At 35.2% G+C, this 26,754-nt stretch overlaps 1 protein-coding gene across 1 annotated transcript in view; it reads right to left on the reverse strand.

Annotated features, from left to right (window-relative positions):
• Positions 1-26,754, reverse strand: part of mrps9 (mitochondrial ribosomal protein S9) — a 107,540-nt gene that overhangs the window by 21,923 nt on the left and 58,863 nt on the right. The window contains exons 5-6 of the mRNA XM_039743882.1: positions 21,778-21,857; positions 2,621-2,706 (exon numbers count right to left, since the gene is read on the reverse strand). Of these exons, the coding sequence (XP_039599816.1) occupies positions 2,621-2,706; positions 21,778-21,857 (166 nt within the window). The remainder of the gene's footprint in view (positions 1-2,620; positions 2,707-21,777; positions 21,858-26,754) is intronic.

The raw sequence follows: 26,754 nt of genomic DNA on the forward strand, positions 1-26,754 counted from the left end.
CGGGTTGGAAAATGGATGGATGGATGTAAATGAACACTGAATCTGTATAAGACATCTCAAAAGATTTTACCATTTTATAAAGTGCTCCACTGTAATTTACTTCAAATAATATAAGTTATTGATATGTTTTATTTAATCTTGTATTCAATTTGATTTGATGCGATGTACGTAAGGTTTACTGTGAAGGAATAAATACTATTCTTTTTTGGACCATAAAATAAGATTATTACTTGGTATGAAGTTAAATCGATCTATTGATAATTTCAACTCACTACCACGGCTTCATTTCAAAGTTATTACTCCAGTTCAGCCAATGAAAAGCAACAAAAGAGATGCTAGTGGCCTTTGGATTAAAAATATTTTTTATTTGTGTTTTCAGTGTGCACTTACTGTACTGTCAAAGGCCAAGAATGGGGAAAGAGGGAGGTTGACTTAGGTAACAAGAACTGTGACTTTACATGCTGTCACCAACTGTGAACCCCTCAGTGGTTTACATTCACCCGGAATGCTGTTCAGCTAGTTTTTTTGTTTTCCTATTCATCATTAATTAGTCCATTTATATTTATAGCATTAATAGGACAGAATTTATTTTATTAATGAGATTCATTCTGTTTTACTATGAGTTTATTAATATACATGTTATATGGTTTTATTATTAACTGTGTATTACTGCTGCAAGTTCGCGTACATTATCTGAGCCTGCACTCAGGGATAAGTACTTTGCTACTGTGAGTAATTTATTGACATAATATACTATCAATTAGGAATAAATAAGATTTACATATACAAAAACAAAAAGAGAATGCTTAAAAATCCTGCACAACGCATCAATATGGCAGGTGCAGCCTGGTCTCCTGCATGCCATGGGTTAAAATTAATTGGAGAACCACATACAGAGCAGGAACCTTCAAGTAATGAAATGTCTTTGGTTGTCGGAGGTACCCTTAGTGATGGATGGGTAGAGGGTGGGGGAATAATGTAAGGTAGTAGGGAAATAAAACAGGGACCAGTGATCATTTCTAGTGTCAGTGGTAGAACAATAGTAACATACTAGGCAAAGGTTATATTGGTACATTGTTTTCATAGAGCCACTTCAACACTACACAGGCTGAGGATATTTAATTATTAATTGCAAAAACAAACAAAAAAAAAAATCACATGAATGAGTGATGAAAATAAATCGTCTTTGTACAATGCTATTAAACCCAACAATGCAGTGATTTCCACTTTCTCTACAGGAGAATGAATGGTATTATTGTCTATAATGAAAGTTTACATTTCAAAATTGTGTCTCCATAATTGAGATGAGCATTAGGAAATCATTTCCTACTAACTTGGAATAAAGAAAGGCAACTATTTAGGGCCTACAATTTAATACATTAAACTGAAGGTATGTTTGTTCAGTATGCAAACACAGTTGAACCTCTCTTTGCCAAATTTTGCACAGATTTCCCATTTGTACAGAATAAGAAAGCTATGTTTTTTTTCTTAATTTTTCCCTCTTAGGAAACTTTACTGAGTGATTGCACCTTGTTAAGGAAGTGCCTCCAGAGGCATTTTTGGAACTTGGCACTGGTATGCAAAAGAGCTCCCTCAATGGGTTTAAGTCAGTATAAGTTTGCATTCAGACCAAAATGTTTGCCCCTAGGGAATGTATTCAGTGATCTCATCTGCACTTTATTTCACTTTGGGCATTGCCAGTACTGCTAGTGTACAATAAAACTCATTGGGATTAACTACACAAGTATGGTGACGTGTATTAATTACTAGCTATAAAAGTTACCTTTCTTTTTTCACTAGGTAACCACTAATCATTTAGCTAGTTTCTCTTTTTTATTAGCTTGATAACAGAAAACAATGAATCTATTTGAACGTCTTTAGCCTAAAACCTATGTAAAACATTTTGTTTATATAGAATTGGTATCAACACAATTATAGCACAAATATATCAAAATCAGATGTTAGCGACACAATGTAATTAATCACAAGTTTTGGTAGTAATACAGAACTACTAAATCTCTCATATATACCAACAGTCAAGGATAGTAAGAACCATAGTGCTGCTGTTTTACAGTAAGGAGATTGTGGGTTCACTTCCTGGGACCTCCCTGCATGAAGAGTGCTTTGAGTAGTGAGAATATCACTATATAAATGTAAAGAATTATTATTATTATGCTAAAATATAAAAACATCCTGACAGAGGGGGGAAGTTTCCAACAGTACTGCAAAATTGCTTAAATCATTTTTTGTTATGACTCTCTTCATCTATTAATTGTCTATTTTGAAAATATTTTGGTACAGCTTTCTACTAAATTATATGGCATTTTAAAAAATTATCTACAGAGTGTTTCTTTTTTGGAAAGGACTTGCAGATTTCCAGCATAGTTAAGTCAAACGATAGTTAAACCTGATGCTACGTATAATGAAAGAAAATCCAACAATTAATGTTTAAATAATCCCAATTTCATTTAACTTTTATGCACATTTAACTGAATGTACTGTTGTCTTAGAAAATGTAATTAATTTTGACTTTACATTTATTATAGGTAAAAACAGTTAAGGAACACTATAATTGCAATATAAACTTACTAAAACATCAAGCAGATCAAAAGCAACTTACATTTGCTTTGTATCTTTAGAAAAGAGACCTTTAGCGCGAATGTGATCTTCATATTTCTGAATTTGGAGCATTTTTTCATAAGTATCCTAAAAAAATAAAACATAAAACCCAATACTTAATTGTGACTAAGACACTTCTACAAAAGCAATATCACAACAAATCTGTAAGATAATTTAAAAAAAAAAAAAAATCAGTAACTGTAAATGATTAAGTGTAAAGTTAATTGGTTTGCTCTCAGACAAAATCCAGCTCACACAATATGGTGAAACATCATTATGCTTATGGATATAGAGGGCCTTTATGAGTGTGGACAAATTCAATCTATACACACAGACCTCTACAGGCTAGACACAGGAACCTTGACTGTCATTAGGTGGACCCGTTTGTCAGGCCCTATGTTGGTGCAGTGGGTCCTGGGTTCCTCCTGGTGCACAACATTAACCCGGCCTCATGTGGCTAGAGTATGCAGGCAGTTCCTGGAGGATGAAGGAACTGATATCATTGACTGGCCCCCGTGCTTGCCGGACCTAAATCCAATAGAACACTTTGGGGACATTATGTTTTGGTCCATCCAACACCACCAGGTTGCACCTCAGACTGTCCAGGAGCTCAGTGATGCCCTGGTCCAGATCTGGTAGGAGATCCTCCAGGACACCATTCATCTTCTCATTAGGAGCATGCCCCATTGTCAGGCATGCATAATAGCACGTGGGGACGATACAAACTATTGAGAATGATTCTGAGTTGCTGCAAAGAAATTTCGGCAAAATGGACTAGCCTCCCACATCATTTTTCATTTTGATTTTCGGGGTGTCTTTGAATTCTGCCCTCTGTAGGTTGATAATTTTCATTTCCATCAAACAATGTGGCATCCTTTTGTTCCTAACACATTAACCAGTCCATATCAGCATAAATATCCACCATGGTTTTTTTCCCCATTGAGAGCTGATGTGTCAGACAGTGTGGTGTAGTAGTTAAGGATCTGGACCTAAAACTTCAAACCCTGAGATCATGAGTTCAACTCCTGCTACTGAAAGTGTGATCATGAGAATGTCACTTTCCTGTACTCCATATGGAAAAAAAAACTAAAAAGTAACCAACTATATAAAAAAATCCTTCAGAGCTCTTAACCATAGGGAAAGATATGATGTAGACAGAAAACATTTAATGCTTCTTCAAACGATTTACTTCTTACTTAGACCAGAGTCGAGTGCAATGTTTAGTAAAATTCCCATTACTGCAATATGAGCTTGGTCAGGTTCATGAACACCACAACCCTTGCCCATGAGTAAGAACCAAAGGTAACTCAACTTCTATACTTAAGGCTGTTGTCCTCCCCCATTCAGCACAGAGTGAAAAGACTACAGCATTACTTTTGAAGGTGTCTGGCAAGTAATTAATAATAAAAAAAAAGAAGTACCTCTTCATAGTTTTTACTGTTTAAGACAATAATTTATAAGTGAACACTTAATATTCATATAGAAAAAAGGTTAGGTAAACCACAAATTTATGGAATCATGTATAAACATTCCTCCAACCACATACAGTGAAACCTCTGTTCACGACCATAATTCTTTCCAAAACTCTGGTCGTAAACCGAGTTGGTTGTGAACCGAAGCAATTTCCCCCATAGGATTGTATGTAAATACAATTAATCCGTTCCAGACTGTATGAACTGTATGTAAATATATTTTTTTTAAAGATTTTTAAGCACAAATATAGTTAATTAAACGAGATTATCACAATCTAATAGTAAACTAAATGTAAAAACATTGCATAACACCAAGAAAACCTTGACCAACAGAGAAAACTAACATTGCAAGAGTTTGCGCTATAGCCTTATGACCCGATCGCTGTAAACACTTATTTTTAATGAGTTTTAAGCACGGGGGGGAAAAAAAAGGAATATTTGAACAAATCCGAACTTTATTTAAAAACCAACCACAAGAAACCAAGAAAGTAACATTGCAGGAGTTCATGCTAATAGCCTTACAACCCGATTGCTGTACAGTAAACACTTTTTTTAAAATGAGTTTTAAGCACAGGGAAAAAAAGGAACATTTGAAAAATCTGTAATTTAATAAACCACCAAGAAAAGTATCATTGCAGCAAATCACGCTACGAACCACTCCTTGTAAACACTTTTTTCTTTAATGAGCTTTAAGCACAGGGAAAAAAACATTTTGAAAAAAGAGAAAAGTAACATTGCAACAATTAATGCTCCGAACGGAAAAATTAACTTTTGAAAAATCTGTAATACAAAAACCATAAACCACCAAGAACCTTGCATGAGTCGAGTTCTGGCATGAAGTGGGGAGGAACTGGGTGGAGAGGAGGTTACAGTTTTGAGGGAGAGTCCGGCTCGGCGATGGAGGGATGTTTTCCTTCAGGTTTTTTCTTTGTTGTGATTTCTTGGGTTTCTGGTGTTTTTAGCTGTTTAGCTGGTGGATCAGTGTGATCAGTTTTTCACGAATTCTTTCGCAGCTTCAGCATCGGAACTAGCAACCTCTCCATGCCTTACCACACTATGAATGCCACTTCTCTTGCGAATCTTTTCAAACCATCCTCTACTGGCTTTAAATTCCTCACTTTCGGCGCTCGTAGAAGGATAGTTTTGCAGCAAATTGCCATGAATCTTTCTGGCTTTCTCGCATAACATCGCCTCACTTACGCTATCCCCTGCAAGTTGCTTCTCATTCAGCCACACTAGCAACAGTTTTTCCACCTCTTCCAGCACTCGAGGCCTCTGCCTGGTAAACGCTGTAACTCCTTTTGCAACATCAGCTGCTTTAATAGATTATTTCTGCTTTAGAATAGTCGAAATCGTAGATTTTGACTTCTTGTACTCGGCGGCAAGATCAGTAACATGAACGCCACGCTCAAACTTTTGAATAATTTCTTTCTTTACTTCAATTTCAATTTTCTTCTCACCAGTCTTCACTTGCTTAGAAGCCATGGTTAACTGCAAAAGCACATGAAATACTGTAGAGCACAAAGAGATCATAGGTAAAGCACACACGTCTGACTGAGAACAATGAACAGGGAGCGGCTCAACACGTGCTTAAATACAGTAATCAGCACGTACGAACTGGAAGGAAAATGGAACAGAGCACAAAGAGTTCACAGCGAAAGCACGCACGCATGTCTGACCGAGAACAATGTAACACGTGCAGAAATCATCGGCAGTCACAAACCGAAAGGGAAACTGGCTTGTTTGTATACCGAGTGTGAGGTCGTGAACCGAGGCAAAAGTTTGGTGAACTTTTTGGTCATAAACCAAGTTGTACATGTACCAAGATGTTCGTGAACCGAGGTTCCATTGTATATGCCGGGGTTTACAGCAATAAACAAACAAAACTAAAGTGCAAAAAAAAAACCAAAAAAACTGAGTAATCAAAAATTAGTACTTACTGGGAGGAAGTATACAAATTTAGACAGCAGGAAATGTTGAATTAAGAAAGTGCAGTAGGAGTTTTGGTTAGGTTCACGTCTGTAAGGTCCTCACATTTATCAGAAAAACTGCGCTCAGTGCTGACCATTGAAGCTGAAGGAAAATGTTGCATTAGAGTGATACTGCTTAATTTATTGACAGCTCTTCAAATCTTTTTTAACCCAATTAAGGATATACTTTGCAACAGTGTTTTAACCTAAAAATCCAGAAACTTAGTTTTCAATTTACTGTTTACAAACAACATCATTTGGGGCATGCAGCTGGGCAGCCTCCTTATTTCCTTATTTGAATTAACGTGTGATGCAACTCCATAGAATGCCTTAGCGCACTTTTTTATATTGCTTTTCTCTACCATTACTTTAATGTTTCAGTTTAATTATACTGAAGCCATATACAAGAGTCTGGATTTGAATCCCAATCCCAGTCTGAGACGGCACATTTTCACTGTGTCTATGTGCAATTCTTGCCATGTATTTTAGTATGTTTTTACATTTTGAAAATATTTATGTTAGGTTAATTGGTGACTTTAAATTTGCCTGGAATGTGGATCTGTCCGTGAGCATGTCCAGTGATTTACTACTGGACATTTTACTGTTGATTCTTGATTTAAACCTGATACTGTCAAAAATGGTCCTAACTCCCCAGAATCCTGATATGGACTAAATGGGTTTGAAAATTGATGCAAATACATAGATCTTCTACTATTTAAAGAACTACTGTGACATTTAAGGAACTGAGAGACTACCACGTTAGTAATTATGAAAATAACCTTGCTTCCCTTTCAAACAAACTAGTGAGTTGGCTATGGCTCCTTCTTCACCCAAGAATCTTGGTGGTCTGCAATCACTGAGGTAGTTATGACTTCAGTCATACTAAAATATTCCAGAACAGAATATTACATCAATACTGAATTACTGACGCTGAAACAAACAAGGATTCTCCATCTTGACACAAATTTTAAACATAATGCATCAAATATACTACAGAAGAAGCCACTTCATATTTTTTAAAGTCCAGATGTCAAACTAATAGAAGTATTGCAGAAGGACCTAAAGTAGGGATTAACACATGACAGAGGGCAAATATAAAGCAATGAGCTCCTAAAGAAGTCAGTGAGACTGTATTCATTATTCATGTTATCCTCTTTAGATATTGGGAACACAGAAAAAACTTTTTCAGATTAAAAAAAAAAGAAAAAAAGAACTGATGTATGTTTATCAGCCCTGATAAAAAAGGGATAAATACATAAAGTTGACATTGTTCAAATTAGGACAGTAAAGCATCCCACAGATAAAAGTTTTTTCCAGAGAATTAGTTCAAAGTTTAAATTGTGATGGAGGTGTTTCTTTGTGGTTCAACAGCTTATAACTGAATTTGAGTGGGTTTTGTATCGGGATGCTGACTATTCCAATTGAGGTGCTGTGTCATACATGTTTGTGCACGTTCTCCAATAAAAAGCCATTAAGGGCATTGTACTTTCATGGGTTAAAGTCTTATTCTAATCACAGCAATTAGCCATATAACATACTGTAGAGCATGAGTTGCTTAATCACATGTCCTTGGGTTAATCTTTTCAGGATCCAAGACCTTTAGAAAACATAACACCTGGTATTTCAACAGTAACAATGTTTTTAATTTCATACTGGACGTACTCTACCAGTTCAGAGTTTGGGGAATCAATGCCTGTTAGGTTAGTAAAAGGTACAAAACTAGAACCAACTAACAGGATTCCAAGTCCACTGCAGGCACCTGAAAACACTGCACTTACATTACACCAATTAAGAGGTTCTGATCAACCTAAAACACATTTGGGATGTAAAAGAAATATCACTGTACCAGAAGAAAAATCCATGCAGACAAGAAGGGAAATATGTAAACACCACACAGGTCAAGCTTAAGCAAGCATTCAAACTAAATACTTTGAAGAATGTGAGGGGGCATCACTAAGTGTTGTGCTATACTATGGCATCAATTTATTATTAAATAGCTATGTTACCTGCCGAAGGCAGGCAATTAAATAAACATATGTTTAAAAAAAAAAAAAAAAAGATTTTTTTGATATTTCTTGCCCTACATGCACTCTCATCACTTCTCTCATCCTTTTCTTTATTGTCCTTTTGTGTCTTAACCTCTCTTTTGCCTGGCATATGCAGTCTGTATCATGTTCTTGTAAAGCCCCCTCCTTAGACTCTGTCATTTCAAGGTGACTTGCTCACCAACTGTTCAGTTTTTGACTACTACCAATGGTTGATTGGGCACCCATTACCCACTGTGAAAACATCTTTCATATTTTAGCAAAAACTTCCCATCTTCAATAGGAAAAGTTGGGTTGAGTCTCATTAATATTTAGTGACCCAGTGTTGCTCTGTACACTATTCGCTTTATTGTCACTCAAATGCTCAATTTTAACTCATTTTTTGCATAAAAAAATCACAATTAGGAAATTAACTTTGCACTCCTAACATATCATGTCATTATCCCAGCCAGTGGGCCACCAAGGCCAAAATTTTCAATCAGACCAAAGTCAAACCGACTAATTTAGACTGCTTGGAGGGACCAGATACACACACACGAATAGAGCAACATTTTATTATATAGTAGATACAGATTAAGTTCTACTGCAGTACTTAAAGGGTTAGTGTTATCAACATTTTAGCTGTATTAATTCTTACCAAATGAGATAAAAGTGGTCGGTATAACTCAACCCTTATACTGTTACCACTAGCTATTAAGACAACTAACTATGGACCATGTACAGTGGTCTAACAAGGACAAAAACTGGTATGTTGCAAAGAACAATGTTAAACCAGGTGGCAAACAAAGTGTTGTGTTACAGTTACCTTTTGCATTTGATCTGTCAGTAAATATACAATATACCAGATATAATTTCAAGTTCTTGCTCTGGTTTTTACAGTAAAAAATAAAGTGTGTTTACTTAAAAATATTTTTTGGACTAACAACCCCTTTTTTCATTATTTTTTCTTCAACTCCGCCATGCAGAGCGGACTTGACAGGCTTGTCTAAATTGGCATCAGGCCTATGAGCTTAGAGTGCCCATCAACTATGCCTTTCATGTATTGCATTTAGTCAACCTTACAAATGAATGCTTGTCACGTTGTAAATCATGAACCCCAGAGTGAGAATTCATTTCCCTGTCAATTATTTTGCAGATGTTTGCTTTAATTCCTTCTTGATAGTGCATTTAATCCTTGAACAGTTGTTGAAAAGCAAACATCAAGCAAAAACCAATTTTCCATGAACAGTAAAGAAAAAAAAAGTGGTTTGCTTAACATTATGCTTCCAAAAAAAAAAATCAGTTTAAAGTTGAAAATAAAATCTTAGTAGAGGCATTTTATTATCCTTGATAAAAGAATGGCAAACACATTCAATGATATTATATCTGTCAATGTTATTATATAATGTTTGATTCAATAAGAGTTGAAAGCAGAAATTAGTTTGGTAACACAAAAGAAAAACAATACTGTATTAAACATAACATTAATATGTTTTGTATTGGATTTTGTGTTGTATTGTGAACTTGTAAATTCTATGGAAATGTCATTGCATAATTGTAATGTAATTGTAATTGCAGAACAGCAGCTTATAAACAAGTTGTTTGCATTAAACGTAAGCAAAATAGTAAACCAAGAACAGTACTGAGCAAAAGTCTTGAGCGCTTTAGATAGTTCACAGAAGCATTTGTCTTAGACAGCTATTTTTATGTCTTCTAGACTTGTGTGTCAATAGAAAAGACTGTATTTTAGAGTTCCAAACATTCCCTTTTGTAAAAAGTAAAACAATACAATTAGATATTTGAATGTCATTAAAGAAATAAACCAACATAGTAAGTAGATCACTTCCCAGCCTGGAAAAAAAAAAAAAAATTAGATCCTTGTAGGCATATAGCCCAGTGCTTAATTAAGCACATATAACAAGTAGGTACTAATGATCAATGACATAATGTATAGACTGAACCAAAGTGATTGACTGAAACAGAAACAGCTGTGTAGAGGGAATAAAAGTGGACTAGAGACAACCATACTAAAAAGTTGTCATTACATTAGGTTTAGCAGTTTAAACTGCAAATCCTATACCATGGCAAAAGAGAATATAGACCTTGTATCATCAAGGTCTTTCCCCAAGTATAAATATCACAGCAGAGAGGTGTTTCCAGATGTGCTATCAAAGCTCTTCTGCAGAAACATAAATAAACAGACTAGGTTAAGGAGCACAAACGGAGTGTTTGGTCAAGGCAAGTAAGCGCAGCAAATGAGAAATACACCAAGTTTACTTTCTTTTGAAACCAGAAGATGGCCAAAACTGCTATCAGCACATAACTGGCAGACACCACTGGGAACCAGGAAAATCTTTTTACAATTTTTACAGTTTTATCAGTAGTCGTCTTTGTGGAGGAGTTGTGATAAAAATGTCATTTCTCCGAGGTGTAAATAAAGCTAAACTACTCACTTCTGTATGAAAATACAAGTACTAGGATGAACAAAATGGCAGCAGGTGCTCTGGAATGATATGTCAAAATTTGAGATTTTTGACTTTAACAGAAGGCAGTTTGTCTGCTGAGGTACTGGAGAATAGCACTTGAACGAATGCCTCAAGGCAACAGTGAAGCACTGAGGGTTCTCTGCAGGTTGGGGGCTGCATTACTGCAAACAGGGTTGGTAATTTGATTATGATTGATGGCCCATACACTGCTCAGAAGTACAGTGGGTACGGAAAGTATTCAGACCCCCTTCAATTTTTCACTCTGTTATATTGCAGCCATTTGCTAAAATCATTTAAATTAATCTTTTTTTCTCATTAATGTACACACAGCACCTCATATTGACAGACAAAAAAAAAGAATTTTTGAAATTGTTGCAGATTTATTAAAAAAGAAAAACTGAAATATCACATGGTCCTAAGTATTCAGACCCTTTGCTCAGTTATTAGTAGAAGCACCCTTTTGAGCTAATACAGCCATGAGTCTTCTTGGGAAAGATGCAACACGTTTTTCACACCTGGATTTGGGGATCCTCTGCCATTCCTCCTTGCAGATCCTCTCCAGTTCTGTCAGGTTGGATGGTAAACGTTGGTGGACAGCCATTTTTAGGTCCCTCCAGAGATGCTCAATTGGGTTTAAGTCAGGGCTCTTGCTGGGCCATAAAAGAACAGTCACAGAGTTGTTGTGAAGCCACTCCGTTATTTTAGCTGTGTGCTTAAGGTCATCATCTTGCTTGGAAGGTAAACCTTTGGCCCAGTCTGAGGTCCTTAGCACTCTGGAGAAGGTTTTTGTCCAGGATATCCCTGTACTTTGTTGCATTCATCTTTCCCTCGATTGCAACCAGTCGTCCTGTCCCTGCAGCTGAAAAACACCCCCACAGCATGATGCTGCCACCGCCATGCTTCACTGTGGGGACTGTATTGGACAAGTGATGAGCAATACCTGGTTGTCTCCACACATACCACTTAGAATTAAAGCCAAAAAGTTCTATCTTGGTCTCATCAGACCAGAGAATCTTATTTCAGGTGTCTTTTAGCAAACTCCATGCAGGTTGTCATGTGTCTTGCACTGAGGAGAGGCTTCCGACAAGCCACTCTGCCATAAAGTCCTGACTGGTGGAGGGCTGCAGTGATGGTTGACTTTCTACAACTTTCTCCCATCTCCTGACTGCATCTCTGGAGCTCAGCCAAAGTGATCTTTGGGTTCTTCTTTACCTCTCCCACCAAGGCTCTTCTCCCCCGGTAGCTCAGCTTGGCCAGACGGCCAGCTCTAGTAAGGGTTCTGGTCGTCCCAAACGTCTTCCATTTAAGGATTATGGAGGCCACTGGGCTCTTGGGAACCTTAAGTGCTGCAGAAATTTTTTTGTAACCTTGGCCAGATCTGTGCCTTACCACAATTCTGTCTCTGAGCTCTTCAGGCAGTTCCTTTGACCTCATGATTCTCATTTGCTCTGACATGCATTGTGAGCTGCAAGGTCTTATATAGACAGGTGTGTGGCTTTCCTAACCAAGTCCAATCAGTATAATCAAACACAGCTGGACTCAAATGAAGGTGATCTCAAGGATGATCAGAAGAAATGGAAAGCACCTGAGTTAAATATATGAGTGTCACAGCAAAGGGTCTGAATACTTAGGACCATGTGATATTTCAGTTTTTCTTTTTAATAAATCTGCAATAATTTCAAAAATTCTTTTATGTGTCTGACAATATGGGGTGCTGTGTGTACATTAATGAGGAAAAAAAATTAATTTAAATGATTTTAGCAAATGGCTGCAATATAGCAAAGAGTGAAAAATTGAAGGGGGTCTGGATACTTTCCGTACCCACTGTATAGGCCATCATGCAGTACCTTCAAGGAGGCATCTGATTGGTCTCAGCTTCATTCTGTAGCATGACAATGACCCAAATACGCAGCCAAAATCATAAAAATGATCTGCAGTGAAAAGAGGAACAGGGGATCTAGCAATAGATAGTATGGTCCCCACAGGGTCCACATTCCAACATCACTGTGTCAGTCTGAGTACACAAACAGAAAGAAGCAAGGTAACCAATGTTTGCAGTGCAAAACAAATACTGATTTAATGTACGTTTTTCTGCTTACTGCACTTTCTAGGAAATGTATTGATTAATAAAAACTATTCATGGCGTTACTTTTGAAAGCACTAACACTTTACAGCATTTTTCCTCAAGCATGTAAGACTTTTGCACAGAATTGCATATTAGTAAGGTTTAGGCATGCAAATTAATTAAGAATCTGATTACAGTAAAATTGATGATATACCATAATGTGGTACTTAAAACTGTCTGCCATGCAGTACTTTTTAAAAAATGTATGTGATTTTATATTAGCATACGCAAGTATGAATATCACTGTAGACTGTACACATGACAATAATGACACTATAAATCCAAAAACCTATATTGTTTTTGTGGTCTGGTTGGAAGTAATATATATTACCTGAAACTGCAAGACATTTAGTATACTATGTTCATCACAGATTGCAATTTAGTATGGATTTCATTAATTAGTGTTTAAACTATGAGTTCAAGATGAAGTCCAAGTCTATTGTCAAATGTATATAGTAAAATGAAATTCTAACTTGTATGCCTCCTCAGAACACTTACAAAAAGACAATACCAATGGCACAATCCAAAACAAAAACAATACATGTTAAATGCACTACTAAACTTAAGACAGTGAGCAGAATGAATATGGAGGAATATTTCGGACAAAATTAAATAAATAAATAATTTGTAAATAAATAAAAGTACTGTGAAATGTGAGCATAAATAAATAAATGTGTCATGAAATGAGAGCCTAAATAAATAAATATGTCATGAAATGAGAGCATAAATAAATAAATGTGTCACTAAATATGTTTTTTGTTGCTTATTTATTTATTTCAATTTGTCCGTAACATTCCTGCAAACCGTCATGAAATACAACTCGTCAAAGTTGAGAGGGTGGGCTCTAACACGCCCTTTAGTTACTGATTGGTGAATCGAAGCACAAGAATTACAAAAATGCTTACTACTGCCGATGAAATTGATTTTGCCGAAGATATTACGTATTTCTGAGAGAGAATTGAAGATTTATCGGAAGAAATTACAATGTTGGCGGCCCTTTTAAACTCCAATGTAGATTAAACTATTTTTAAAACTATCGAAGAACAGGTGGAACGGACTCTACTACACTCCAGTTCAGGTGACACAGTTCCCTGCTCTGGACGTCCATCCTTTGACATTCCAGCTGATTCAATAGAACACCTTCTGTTATGTGGTTTAAAAGTACGACAGATTGTAGATCTATATTGTTGTATCGGAGAAGACGATCACAAGGCGAATGAGCCAGTTTGATATACGGTAAGCTGCAACGGCTGTATTATTTTAGGTACTTTAAAATGGAATGCCCAAAGCAACTCCATCTAATATTTTGAACTGAGTATTTGACCTTTGTTTTACGAGTATAAATTCAAGTGCATATTCGCAGCTACTTTTTCAAGCAACTTTGCCACTGATCAGAGCTGTAGAGTATTCTATTGACTCTGCTGGAATGTCAAAGGATGGACTGGAGTGTAGTAGAGTCCGTTCCACCTGTTCTTCGATAATTTCAAAAATAGTTTTATCTATATCGGAGTCTAAAAGGGCCGCCAACATTGTAATTTCTTGTGATAAATCTTCAATTCTCCCTCTGAAATACATAATATCTTCAGCAGAATCCATTTCATCGGCAGTAGTACGCATTTTTATAATCAATTTTTGTGCTTCGATTCACCAATCAGTAACTAGAGGACGTGTTAAAGCCCACCCTCTCAACTTTGATGAGTGAAAGTGACAGTTTTATTTCAAATCATATTTCATGACAGTTTGCAGGAATGTTACGGACAAAACAAAACAAATAAATAAATAAATAAATAAGCAACAAAAAACATATTTCGTGACACATTTATTTATTTATGCTCACATTTCACAGTACTTTTATTTATTTATGAATTATTTATTTATTTAATTTTGTCCATTTTATTCCTCCATAAATGAAAACCTATCCTTATTTTAAAGCGGGTGTTGACAAAAGTCACATCCAGAACTAGAAACCTAAATGTGCAGGAAAAAAAAAATCTAGAGTGTGTTTTTTAACTTTATCCACTAGATGTCAGCAAAGACACAAATATAAACTGAATCAAATACCAGCAGTCTCTTTCCTTTAAAAAAAAAAAAAAAAACAACACTCTTCATGTTTTGTTTATTGTTGACAACACAGATTCTGCAAAGTCAGAGGAGGATTTTGAGCTGTCAGAAGAAGGTGACAATAAGAATGCTGCTGAAAAACAGCATCAGCAGTACAACATGTATTGCAAATAGTGTGACTTAATGCATGCAGCTGGTTGCTTTGAGCAACTTTAAAGTACTGTTGCATTTTTAAAACTATGCTTCTTGCATCAGTTTTGTTTTGTGCAAGGTAGTAAACTCTTAAATGAAACAAATCAATTTTAGTAGACTTCAGTTGCAACTGGCAATATCTCAATAGCTGTTTTGCTCTAAATCATGGACTTACTACCACAACACAAATTACACCATAAACCTGGATATGCATGTTATTTTCCTCTCTAATGCTTTAACTGATCTCATTGTTTAATTAGCTTGACATTTTTCCTCTTATTCTATATGTACAAAAAACAAGTAGGCTGAAATTTACATTTATAAGAAATTGATAAATATTTGTCTTTTTCCATGAGCTCAACACTTTGTTTTCCTATTGTATCAACTTTTTTTTGTGAAATTTTCGCCCTTGTTTTGTAATAATGACAATTAATAATGAGTCAGTGTAGAAACCAGGTCACTGACACTGAATCCTGAAAAGCTGCAACTAATTAATAATAATACATTTTATTGATATATTGCTCCTTTCCCTGTCATACCTACAAGTTGCTCATTTCTAAATAACAGCTTATAATGACCACAATGTCTGGAAAACAGAATGACAATCACCTTGATGAAAATTTTAAAAACCAAGGTAAACAAAAAAACTCCCCAAAAGTTAAAGTATGTATCACCTGCATAAAGTTAGTCATGCTACAATCAATATTAATAGATAAAGATTGTGTGAGCAGAAGTGAAAAACAAAATGGTTATATTTATGGAAAATGACTGCAAAAAAAAAAAAAAACAGCAAAAAACTTTCAATGTAGTTTCATTACCATTCCAGTATTTTAACAATTATGTATCATGTTATCTGCTTATCGGCACTACTAATTCTATATCCAATTTTTTGGTCATCGTGACATTAAAAATTAAGTGTACTTCTTTCCCCCATTGTTTTTGAAACCATAAAGCTGTACAATCAAGAAACATAATTACAGAATTAGAGCTCTAAAGGTATGGATAACATGCCTAGGCCTTCAAGCATCCTATGCAGAGATTTTCTTTATTTGATAATATTTTTAAAATGATATAATACAATATCATTTACAATAAAAGTGCATAAGAAAAACATAACATTTGCAAATCAGCCACTAGACTACAGTACTCGCTTCTTCTTTTCATGAAACAACTGAAATCCAGGTTTTGCTTTTTTATGTCTTAACTTTGGAAAAAAATAATATTCAGAAAAAGTCAATTTGCATATGGTCACTACATAATTCATTTGTAAATACTCAAATTCAGAAGCAATAAATATACACCAAAATGGCATAGCAGTTGCTAAAGCCAGCATTTTGGGGCTGAATTCCATGTCAGGTCTTTGTACATGTGCAGTATAAACTTTTTTGATATGTTTGCAAGAATTTTTGTCTAGGAAATTTGATATCCCTCCTACATCTGTAAGATTTGTATGAATGATTAATTACAGTTCTAAATTGCCGTTTGGTGACTCTGAATATGGACATTTGTACCATGTGTATGGAGCGTGTGAAGGCCTGGCGTTTGTTTAAAAATAAACCAGCTTGTTTCAAACTATTTGTACTTTAATGAAAAAAATAAAAATAATATATATTTAGCTTTGAGTGTAGAGATACAGTAGAAAGGAAATCTATTTTGTAGCAAAATAAACTTAATTCTTGATTTTAATAAAGACACCAATACAAAAATACATGTCTCTTCCATGTATATTATGGAAGCAACAAGGTCTCTATTAAAGTAGTTTACTCAGAAGGTGTGCACTTTAAAAAGTTACATCAATAGTGATGCATGAGTGGAGCTGTCCATATCTTATATATTTTCAAAGCATTTAATGCAGATTTTAGGATATTATAAGTCATTCCCCTTCTTTATTGTAACAGTCAATTGACACAGAAGAGTGGATGGGTTAGAAATTATAAGAACTGAAACCCAAAAGAAGTCTTTTGTGAATGAGTAATGGTAAGACTTTAAAATACATAAAAGTAACAGTTAAAGGACACAACAGGACTGAACTACAAATCCTCTGCATACTTAAGCCATCATCACAAAATATATGAAAACAATTATAAAACACAAGAGAAAAGCACCTATTTGGTAGTTCAGAGAAGCAACTGTCTAATATCATTTGTTATAGAACAATTAATGTGTTTAGGTGAGGAAGTTGTGTTTTACCACTGCTAAACTAGACTATCCTAAGGATGAAAGAAAATGTAATTATTATGGAGATTCTTGTATTATTTGCCTTAGCATACAAAAGGTTTCTAATAAAGCACCCATTTAAGGTTCTAATCATCAAACTGTACGACAATAACATGAATAACAAAGAATAACATGTAGATGTCTGTATAATTATCCTACGTACAGTAACTAAACTATGGTACAAGCGCCGCTACAATTTTTCTCTTATACAAACGATTTGGATAAAAGCATTAGTTAATTTGCAAATAATCATAAACCAATTGGATAATCTTATACCTCAGAGCCAGCAAAATTCTTAGCAAAGGACATAGAGTATTGTATGAGTATTTTAAATTTCACAGCAGGCACCAATGTTACTTATTCCTTTCCTAGTTGTAACTACTTCAGTGAAGTCTTCTTGTAGTCTGGATTTACTAAAAATGCAAAAGTTTACCCCTTTACCCCCGTTAGACACCCCAATATATCTAGTGATTTATGGACTTACCATCAAAGTTCACCTATTCGTCATTTTCGTTCAACTATGCTACATAGTGTAAATGTCTTGATATCTGAGCATCTTTCAATACCTGTGTCACTTACCAAAGCAGGTACCTGAAGCCTACTGCGCTGTTAAGCTGCTACCCAATGGAAAAATGGAAATCACTCACATTTGGTGCTCTTAACACTATAACTTGGTACAAAGAAAACAGTATAAACTTACTACTGCAAAAAAGCTGAAAATTTCCTTGTGCGCATGAGCGAAATCTCCTATTAGCTTAGAGATAAAAGAAGAATTCCAGATTAAATAAAAATATTTGAAGTTATAATTTTGGAAGTTAAAAGGGACTGCCAGACACATTGAGGTGTAAAGGATATTGGAAAGTCATACAGAAAACCTCCAATAAAACAGAGGCCCACACTGCAAGAAGCTGTGACAGAGAAGAACAGTTATTTGTTGTAGTTGTAGCTGTTGACTTTCACTACTGGTCTTCAAGAAAGAAATCAGAACAGGATTGCTAAAGTGCAACTCCAAAGGTTAGCTGTTTCCAGATCTATCACCCATCCCTTTCAACAGTCATGGACTGATATTTTGCTACTTCCTACATTTCAGTTTTTAACTTTTGGTCAACATCAATATTATTATCTAAAAAAGGAAAAATGTATTTGGTTTTGTGAATTACAGTTGAATGAAAAGAATATTAAACAGTAAGAGACACACACCAAACAAAAAAAAAACATAAGCTATTGGAATGTATTTGACCTGCCAAACCAATCTTTTACAACTCTTCTCTGATTATAAGCATATCTAAGAAATGTTTACATATTATATGGATACGAACAAGTACTCATGCTTGAGAAATTAAACTGCCCCCCACATCTTAATAGTACTTCCATTGTCTGTTATCACCAAAAAGTATAAATATTGAGAAGAACGTCAAACATCCTTTTAGTAACTAGTCAGCATATTGATGGGAAGTGCATAAATTCAAATTAATATTGACATATTATTGTGAAAACTAAGGAGACACACAATGCACCAGAGCTTAGTATGCAACAATGAATCAGTTTGCCTCAACCATTTGGTGAATATACAGTACCTGTAGCTACCTCTTTCATTAGAAAACTAAAATACAATATTCAGAGTACTTGTATAGTACATAGATATATCCAAATCATTTTGTTTGTTGTACCATTTAAATAAAGTATGAACATAAATGTCAAGGCAATATTTCACACTGTAAATGAATTTAGTAAAATAACCAGTTCCATGAACTGTGGCAATATCAACACCACCTTCAAGTGAAAAGCAGTAACTGTAAACTGATTGGACATTTTATTAGTTACTCCTGTACTACTCCTGTAACTGACTGTTCAGTAAGACAATAATACTATAATACTTATAGAGGGATGACAGGACTTCTTGTTTATGGTATGGGAATTCAGATGGAGAATGAAAAAGAACGAAATGGCTCCAAACATGGCTTGGGAGAAGGGGTCAAAGGTGATGACATAAAAAGAGAAAAAACATTAATCCTATAATATCACTGTTTAATAAAAAAGAAAAAAACACCCAAAAAATTATCCTGCTAATGGCAGTGCTTTAGACAAACAATTACCACAGAGAAAAATTGGTGACAAAAAGAAGCATTCTGGAATGTACAACTTGTCTACCAGGTCACAGATAAGGTAGAACAGGCCTAAACAAATACCACAGCCGCCAGTGAAAAACAAAACAGTAGAAGAACTTGTCCAATCAAACAGATACTATGCAATGTGTTTAATAAATTTTAGCTCCTGAAAATTGACTTTGATGATGGACCAAAAAAAAAAAACTTAAAACCCAAGAACACATGGTTCCACTTAATCAGGTGTTGAAAAATGGCTGGTGGTAGTGGTTTAATTGTGTATGACACTGTGTCCACTGAATTCACAGTTGAATAAAACACATTATTTAACCATCACTATCAATGAATGCAGAAAACTCATTTATGAATAAGCCTTTATTAATACTTAATTTCACAAGTCTGTAAAGTTTACTACATTAAATCATTGTCACTATAGTCTCCTTGGTCATCCATCCATCCATGCAAGCATCTGTATAAGTCAGAATTAGTTATTTTTGGAGTACTGATCCACCAGGTAATATGCAACACTATATAGTACACTGGAGCCGATGTGGACTACTCTGAGGTTTTTCGGATAAGGAAGACAGAAATTTCGAGGTAAGGAAAATGGAAGTTCCACATTAAAGTAAAAATTGCTGTCTTAATGTTGGTTTCTACATTGATTTTTGGTTTATTCAGGTGTCTTTACACATGAGGAATCCATTTCTAACATTATTTTCAAGTTTTGCCTTAAAAGTTAATTGCCATATTTTGCTGTGTTTATGCAATGCTTTGCATATTGTAACATAACTATATCTGTTGTGTTGGTTATAACACCAAATGAGCACCTTAGTGATAATTAACTTTACTTCCAATAGGTCCTAGTGGTAGGATTTAGTGTTCTGGCCACAAACCCTTTTCAGAATCTGACTTTCAATTTTGTCTTGCCCTTTGAACACTGTTTACTTGTTTTATGTGTGTCTCCTCTGGAATTCTTACACTTGCTTGTCTTCTAATGATTATTTGTTTGTCAATCATATTCATGTTTTCAGTGCCCACTGTGGTAATGTGTTGTATGTTGTTAAGCACATGCAAGTAACAATTTCATGTTATTTTGTACATGTGATAATACTGACCATATGACTCCTATGAATTCTCTGTAAGAGCAAAGGGGGAACATGAAACTACAGGGTAGGTGTATCTAAAAATTTGGAGAACAGCATAAGTCTCAATATTACATGGATTTACGTTATGTTTTACAATGAGAAACTACGATAAATAGCATGAATAGCTATTTACTTAAATTTTATTTTTGAAAAATATACAATACATTGTCACTTACAGTATATGTATTTTCTAAGACCTGATCAATAGGACTAATTTTCAGGGAAGAATTTCCTAGGACCAAAGCATGTATAAGATACAGCCAAAACATTTCCTAAAAGAATATTTCATTACAGTTTACATATTACATATTTTATTAATTAAATGTTTAAAAACCACCTGATGGAAATATTGGATACAGAGAATACTAATATTTCATATTTCTGTTCCAAATCAAAGAATGCATCCAAGACAGAAATAAAGCAGTGATAGTCTGTATGTAAAATATTTATTAAAGTCAAAAAACACAGTGATTAAATGATAAAGCACAGGAGTACACCATTTTCCAGGATGCTCAGCTGGCAGTCTTTACATACTGACAGGTGAAATGTGACGTTGCATACGTTTCTCCAGCCCCTTCTTCTACAGAAAATTTAAAGCTGCACCATGAGGTATTGTGCATTATTGCTCAACACTGTAGGGGGGTTAAGTCCATGTGGAACTTTCACAAATATTACCACAGATCAAACAGGCAGCATTTCAAGTCAGATTTGACATACCTATTTAAATGAACGGTAGGGGTCCTTGGGCTGCCGGAGGCTGAGCAAAGGTGGGGGGTGGTGGTGATGGGAAGCAATATTTAAAACAACAGCTCAGTGGAAAGTCAGAGCCACAAACTCCATTACTAAGATCAGCTCAACTCTGCATTTATCTCCCTCTTCAATTCTACCATGGCAAAAAGCTATTTTGTCCAAGGTCAAAAGAAAGCACAAGATTTTATTATTTATTTTTGCAAAATAAATGCTCTAGATAAACGTTACAGTGCTTGTATAAAGATATACATAAGGGAAAATCATAATTAGTTTAAAACCAATGAGCAAAACAAGGGTATACTATAATGCAATTAGTATAAAAATTAATAATATTCATACAATTACAATGTTGTCGTATAGTTAACACAACATGTAATTTATAATGTAAACAAACTTGTCATTTATAACAAACCCACATGGAATATAACTAATAAACAAATCCCTATAATGACAGTACTTCTCAGATGTTAGAATTGTTCTTTGTGCAGAGATTATGAGAGGAAGCAGAAAATATTAAAGAAAGTTTCAACAAATTAGTGATAGCTATAATAATCTTGTTATTGTTGTTATATTCATATGAAAATTTCACAGCTACCCAACATTGTACTTACATGCATTAATGAATAGTATGACTGTTTGCCCGTATAGAATAGAAAATGAAAAGGACGTCCATCTTCTCCACACTGTACAGCTGCAAACAGAGTAACAAGATTTACTATACAATAATTAAAGGAAAACTACCTGCAAGATGATAATCTTTTTATAAAAAATAAAATAAAACACTAAAAATGTAATCAGCCATTAATTAAGTCTTTCTCAATTAATGTTATATTTTTATGTAAAATACTATGTTTCACAATTTTATGCACAAGTTACATAAATATGAATAAAAATTAATTAAAGAAGCATTAGATAATGATAATGTTACAGTTTCTTCAAATCACTCAGAGATCAGTATCAGAACTCTTTGCATCTTTGCAACTTATATCACTTCACAGTTAACCTTAACCAGCTTTGCATTACTAAGTAGCACCGTACCATAGGGACAGGTCTAGATGCATCCTACAACGATAATATATATATATATATATATATAGTAAAATAAAAAACATGTTAAAAAAGTTGTGGATTTATTTTTATTACAAGAACAAACCCCTGTCACTTTACCTACCATAATGTTAATGTGAATTTTCAATTTCATTAAATTCTTGTTTTCTGCAGGGGTTACATTCCTGACAACCTCAGTAGATAGTGAAGAATTAATCCTAGGGAGAAAATGGGCTTAGGTTCCAGTGGGACACTGGCTCTGGGAAAGGGCTGGTAGTTAAAGAGCCTTTGGTGAGGGGTGATGGGGTCAGGTGAATGTAAAAGTCCTTCACTGTCGCCCCGTCAGGATTTAGCTTCCATTATAGTCAAGTTCTAACATCTTCTAGGCACACCAGAGGCAGCAAGTGACCACAGTGAGGAAGATCCAAGGACCTCAATAAATCACCCAGTCAGTAATAATGATAGATGGTATATACAAAGGGCAGGGACTAAATCAGTGAAGCATATGACCCACGCTTACTAAAAAGTCCTCGTTTGTGTTGAACAATTGCAAGCCTTTGTCCCCATCGCCAATGTGCTTGATGCCTCAACCATGCCTCTTGTTGCCAAGGAGGCACATATTGATCTATTCACTTTAGCACGTGTGTAGCCCTGGATATCTAAGGGCATCACTGACATGTTATTGCTCATTCTCATGTGTCACTCATGTGTGATAGGTTTCTCCAAGATGTTTTTTTCTTCTACGCATGGCAGTAAACACAGACCCCCCACGAACAACTCCCCCAATGTCCATCCCCTTAGAGAGGACCTTATCCGCGAACAGGTGCAATTAGTCCATGACTGTCACAAAATAGGTTTCACTTTTATTACAGCTGATAAGCAAATCAGCAGGAGCAGAATCAGTGGAGAGCGAGGATTTACTTTTATTACATAATTTATATTTTCTTAAAACTGCTTCTGAATTCTGTTGATGTAAATTTGTCTAACGAAAAATATTTTTAATAGTAAAATAAAGAAAAACACTTCTGAATTGCAATCTTATTTTGAAACAATATGGGCAAACATGGCAGATGTAGAAAAATACTACTTTAAGGCAAATAAGATTGAAACAATAAAACAATCTACTCATATACTGTTCAAACAGAATGTGATTCAGTAACTAAGGATAAATACACACACATAGACCAGGGTTAGAATACAGTATTCTGCCATTTGACCTGAATTTACTTTTTGTTTTTTTATAGACTGTTTAAGGAAAACTACATTTGCATCCTCACCTGCAGTCTGCACATCTATTATATAACTTTCTTTGTATAAAATATACCAAAATATTTAATTATCCTGGTGCGCATGTCAGTCTCATTTAGGAAATAGCAAACACAAAGAAGAAAGCTAAGATTCTGCCTTAAAAAAACAATATTTTTCTGGATAAATAGAATCATACAATATTTGAGTCTTAATTTCCCAGTTTGTAGAAGTTTATTGAGCAGTGAAAACACAATCTGAAAAAAACTCACATATATTCTGCTTTGATGGACACAACAGTTAATGCAGAAACTACCATGCAGAAATAATACATTTCACGGTGTCCAATAAGAAAAACACTGGTGATTTCAATACCTGTTCCCAGGTTTCTGTGTTTGCTATTGAATAGCTATAGGCTGCAGTAAAAATGACAATGGTACCAAACTCGTTCTGCTCATTTCTGTTCCCTAATGGAATTCTGAATCAGAGCAAAGCTACACAATAGGAAAACAGTAAAGGACCCAACATGTATTTATTTTAAATTATCATATTTTTTTTTTTGTTACAACACTATTTTATAAAACATAATATTACAGGAATACTAGAGAGGCTCGTGTTTTCTAGTAGTGGACAAAAAAATAATCATATTTAATTACATGTTTACTATACCTGTTTCATTTTCTATTATGTAATATTGACTGTAATTTGAAATAAAATATTTTATTGCTCGGTCACCATTATTGATGTTATTTATTGCTAGCACACATGTGCATGTACCTTGAATTAAAAATGAGATGAGCATTTCTCAACAGAAAACATGAACTTGAAAGGATGGGTTTTGAAAGAAAAGAAAGTGTAAAGTAATTCATATACAGTAATCCCTCCTCGATCGCGGGGGTTGCGTTCCAGAACCCCCCGCGATAGACGAAAATCCGCGAAGCAGAAACCATATGTTTGTGTAGTTATTTTTTATATATTTAAGCCCTTATAAACTCTCCCACACTGTTAACATTATTAGAGCCCTCTAGACATGAAATAACACCCTTTAGTCAAAAGTTTAAACTGTCCTCCATGACAAGACAGAGATGACAGTTCTTTCTCACAATTAAAAGAATGCAAATAGATCTTCTCTTCAGGAGCAGAGAATTTCAGAGGGAGAGAGAGAAGAAAAAGCAAAGAAAAGCAAACAATCAAAAAATCAATACTTGTGCTTTTAAGTTTGCCGCGGCATTTTTTAGAGGAGCGTCAGTATCTTCTAAGCAAACAGCCTCTGTGCAAACTGCCCCTCTGCTCATATCTCCTCCGTCAGGTGCAGAGAACGTCAGAGAGAGAGAGAGCAAGATTAAAGCAGCAATCAAAAAATCAATACGTGTGCTTTTAAATATGCCGAGCACCGCAATAAAGCGGCATTTTTGTTAGAGGAGCGTCAGTATCTTTTAAGCAAACAGACTCTGTGCAAACAGCCCCTCCGTCAGGCGCAGAGAATGTCAGAGAGGGTGAGAGAGAGGCAGAGACAAGCAAACAATCAAGCTCCGGGCGGGATGCATATCTTATAGCATTGAGGAGTTTTAGTTAATATGTAATACATGCTCTGATTGGGTAGCTTCTAAGCCAATAGCGTCCCTTGTATGAAATCAACAGGGCAAACAAACTGAGAAAGCATGTAGCATACATTAAAAGACCCACTGTCTGCAGAAATCCACGAACCAGCGAAAAATCTGTGATATACATTTAGATGTGCTTACATTTAAAATCCGCGATACAGTGAAACCGCGAAAGTCGAAGCGCTTGATATAGCGAGGGATTACTGTAGTATGATTTAAGTTTTAAGCAAAATAACAACTTTTACTCAAAATTCCTCCAAATGTGCAATGCTGTCACTGTTCGTAATTACTTCAGTGTTTTAAGATTCTCATTATATATATATATATATATATATATATATATATATATATATATATATATTTATATTATGTATAATATACACGGTGAGTGGGAAAAAAAACACACCAAACTGTTTTTCATCACATCTTCAACAATAGTCGGCCGATTTTGATAAAATTTGGAACATTGTATAAACTTGTGAGTAATTAATACAACTGTTGTTGGAAAACATATTACATACACTTTGTATCAAACATTAAGTAAATCAGCCGACTATTGTTGAAGATGTGATGAAAAACATTTTGGTGTGTTTTTTCCACTCACAGTATATATATATATATAACATATATAATATATATTATATAAATATAATACAGTGGTGTGAAAAACTATTTGCCCCCTTCCTGATTTCTTATTCTTTTGCATGTTTGTCACACAAAATGTTTCTGATCATCAAACACATTTAACCATTAGTCAAATATAACACAAGAAAACACAAAATGCAGCTTTAAAATGATGGTTATTATTATTTAGGGAGAAAAAAAATCTAAACCTACAAGGCCCTGTGTGAAAAAGTAATTGCCCCCTGAACCTAATAACTGGTTGGGCCACCCTTAGCAGCAATAACTGCAGTCAAGCATTTGCGATAACTTGCAATGAGTCTTTTACAGCGCTCTGGAGGAATTTTGGCCCACTCATCTTTGCAGAATTGTTGTAATTCAGCTTTATTTGAGGGTTTTCTAGCATGAACCGCCTTTTTAAGGTCATGCTATAGCATCTCATTTGGATTCAGGACTTTGACTAGGCCACTCCAAAGTCTTCATTTTGTGTTTCTTCGGCCATTCAGAGGTGGATTTGCTGGTGTGTTTTGGGTCAATGTCCTGTTGCAGCATCCAAGCTCGCTTCAGCTTGAGTTGACGAACAGATGGCCGGACATTCTCCTTCAGGATTTTTTGGTAGACAGTAGAATTCATGGTTCCATCTATCAAAGCAAGCCTTCCAGGTCCTGAAGCAGCAAAACAACCCCAGACCATCACACTACCACCACCATATTTTACTGTTGGTGTAATGTTCTTTTTCTGAAATGCTGTGTTCCTTTTACGCCAGATGTAACGGGACATTTGCCTTCCAAAAAGTTCAACTTTTGTCTCATCAGTCCACAAGGTATTTTCCCAAAGGTCTTGGCAATCATTGAGATGTTTCTTAGCAAAATTGAGAAGAGCCCTAATGTTCTTTTTGCTTAACAGTGGTTTGCGTCTTGGAAATCTGCCATGCAGGCCGTTTTTGCCAAGTCTCTTTCTTATGGTGGAGTCGTGAACACTGACCTTAATTGAGGCAAGTGAGGCCTGCAGTTCTTTAGACGTTGTCCTGGGGTCTTTTGTGACCTCTCGGATGAGTCGTCTCTGCGCTCT

Source organism: Polypterus senegalus, chromosome 2 (assembly GCF_016835505.1).
Source record: "Polypterus senegalus isolate Bchr_013 chromosome 2, ASM1683550v1, whole genome shotgun sequence".
Taxonomy (NCBI): domain Eukaryota; kingdom Metazoa; phylum Chordata; class Cladistia; order Polypteriformes; family Polypteridae; genus Polypterus; species Polypterus senegalus.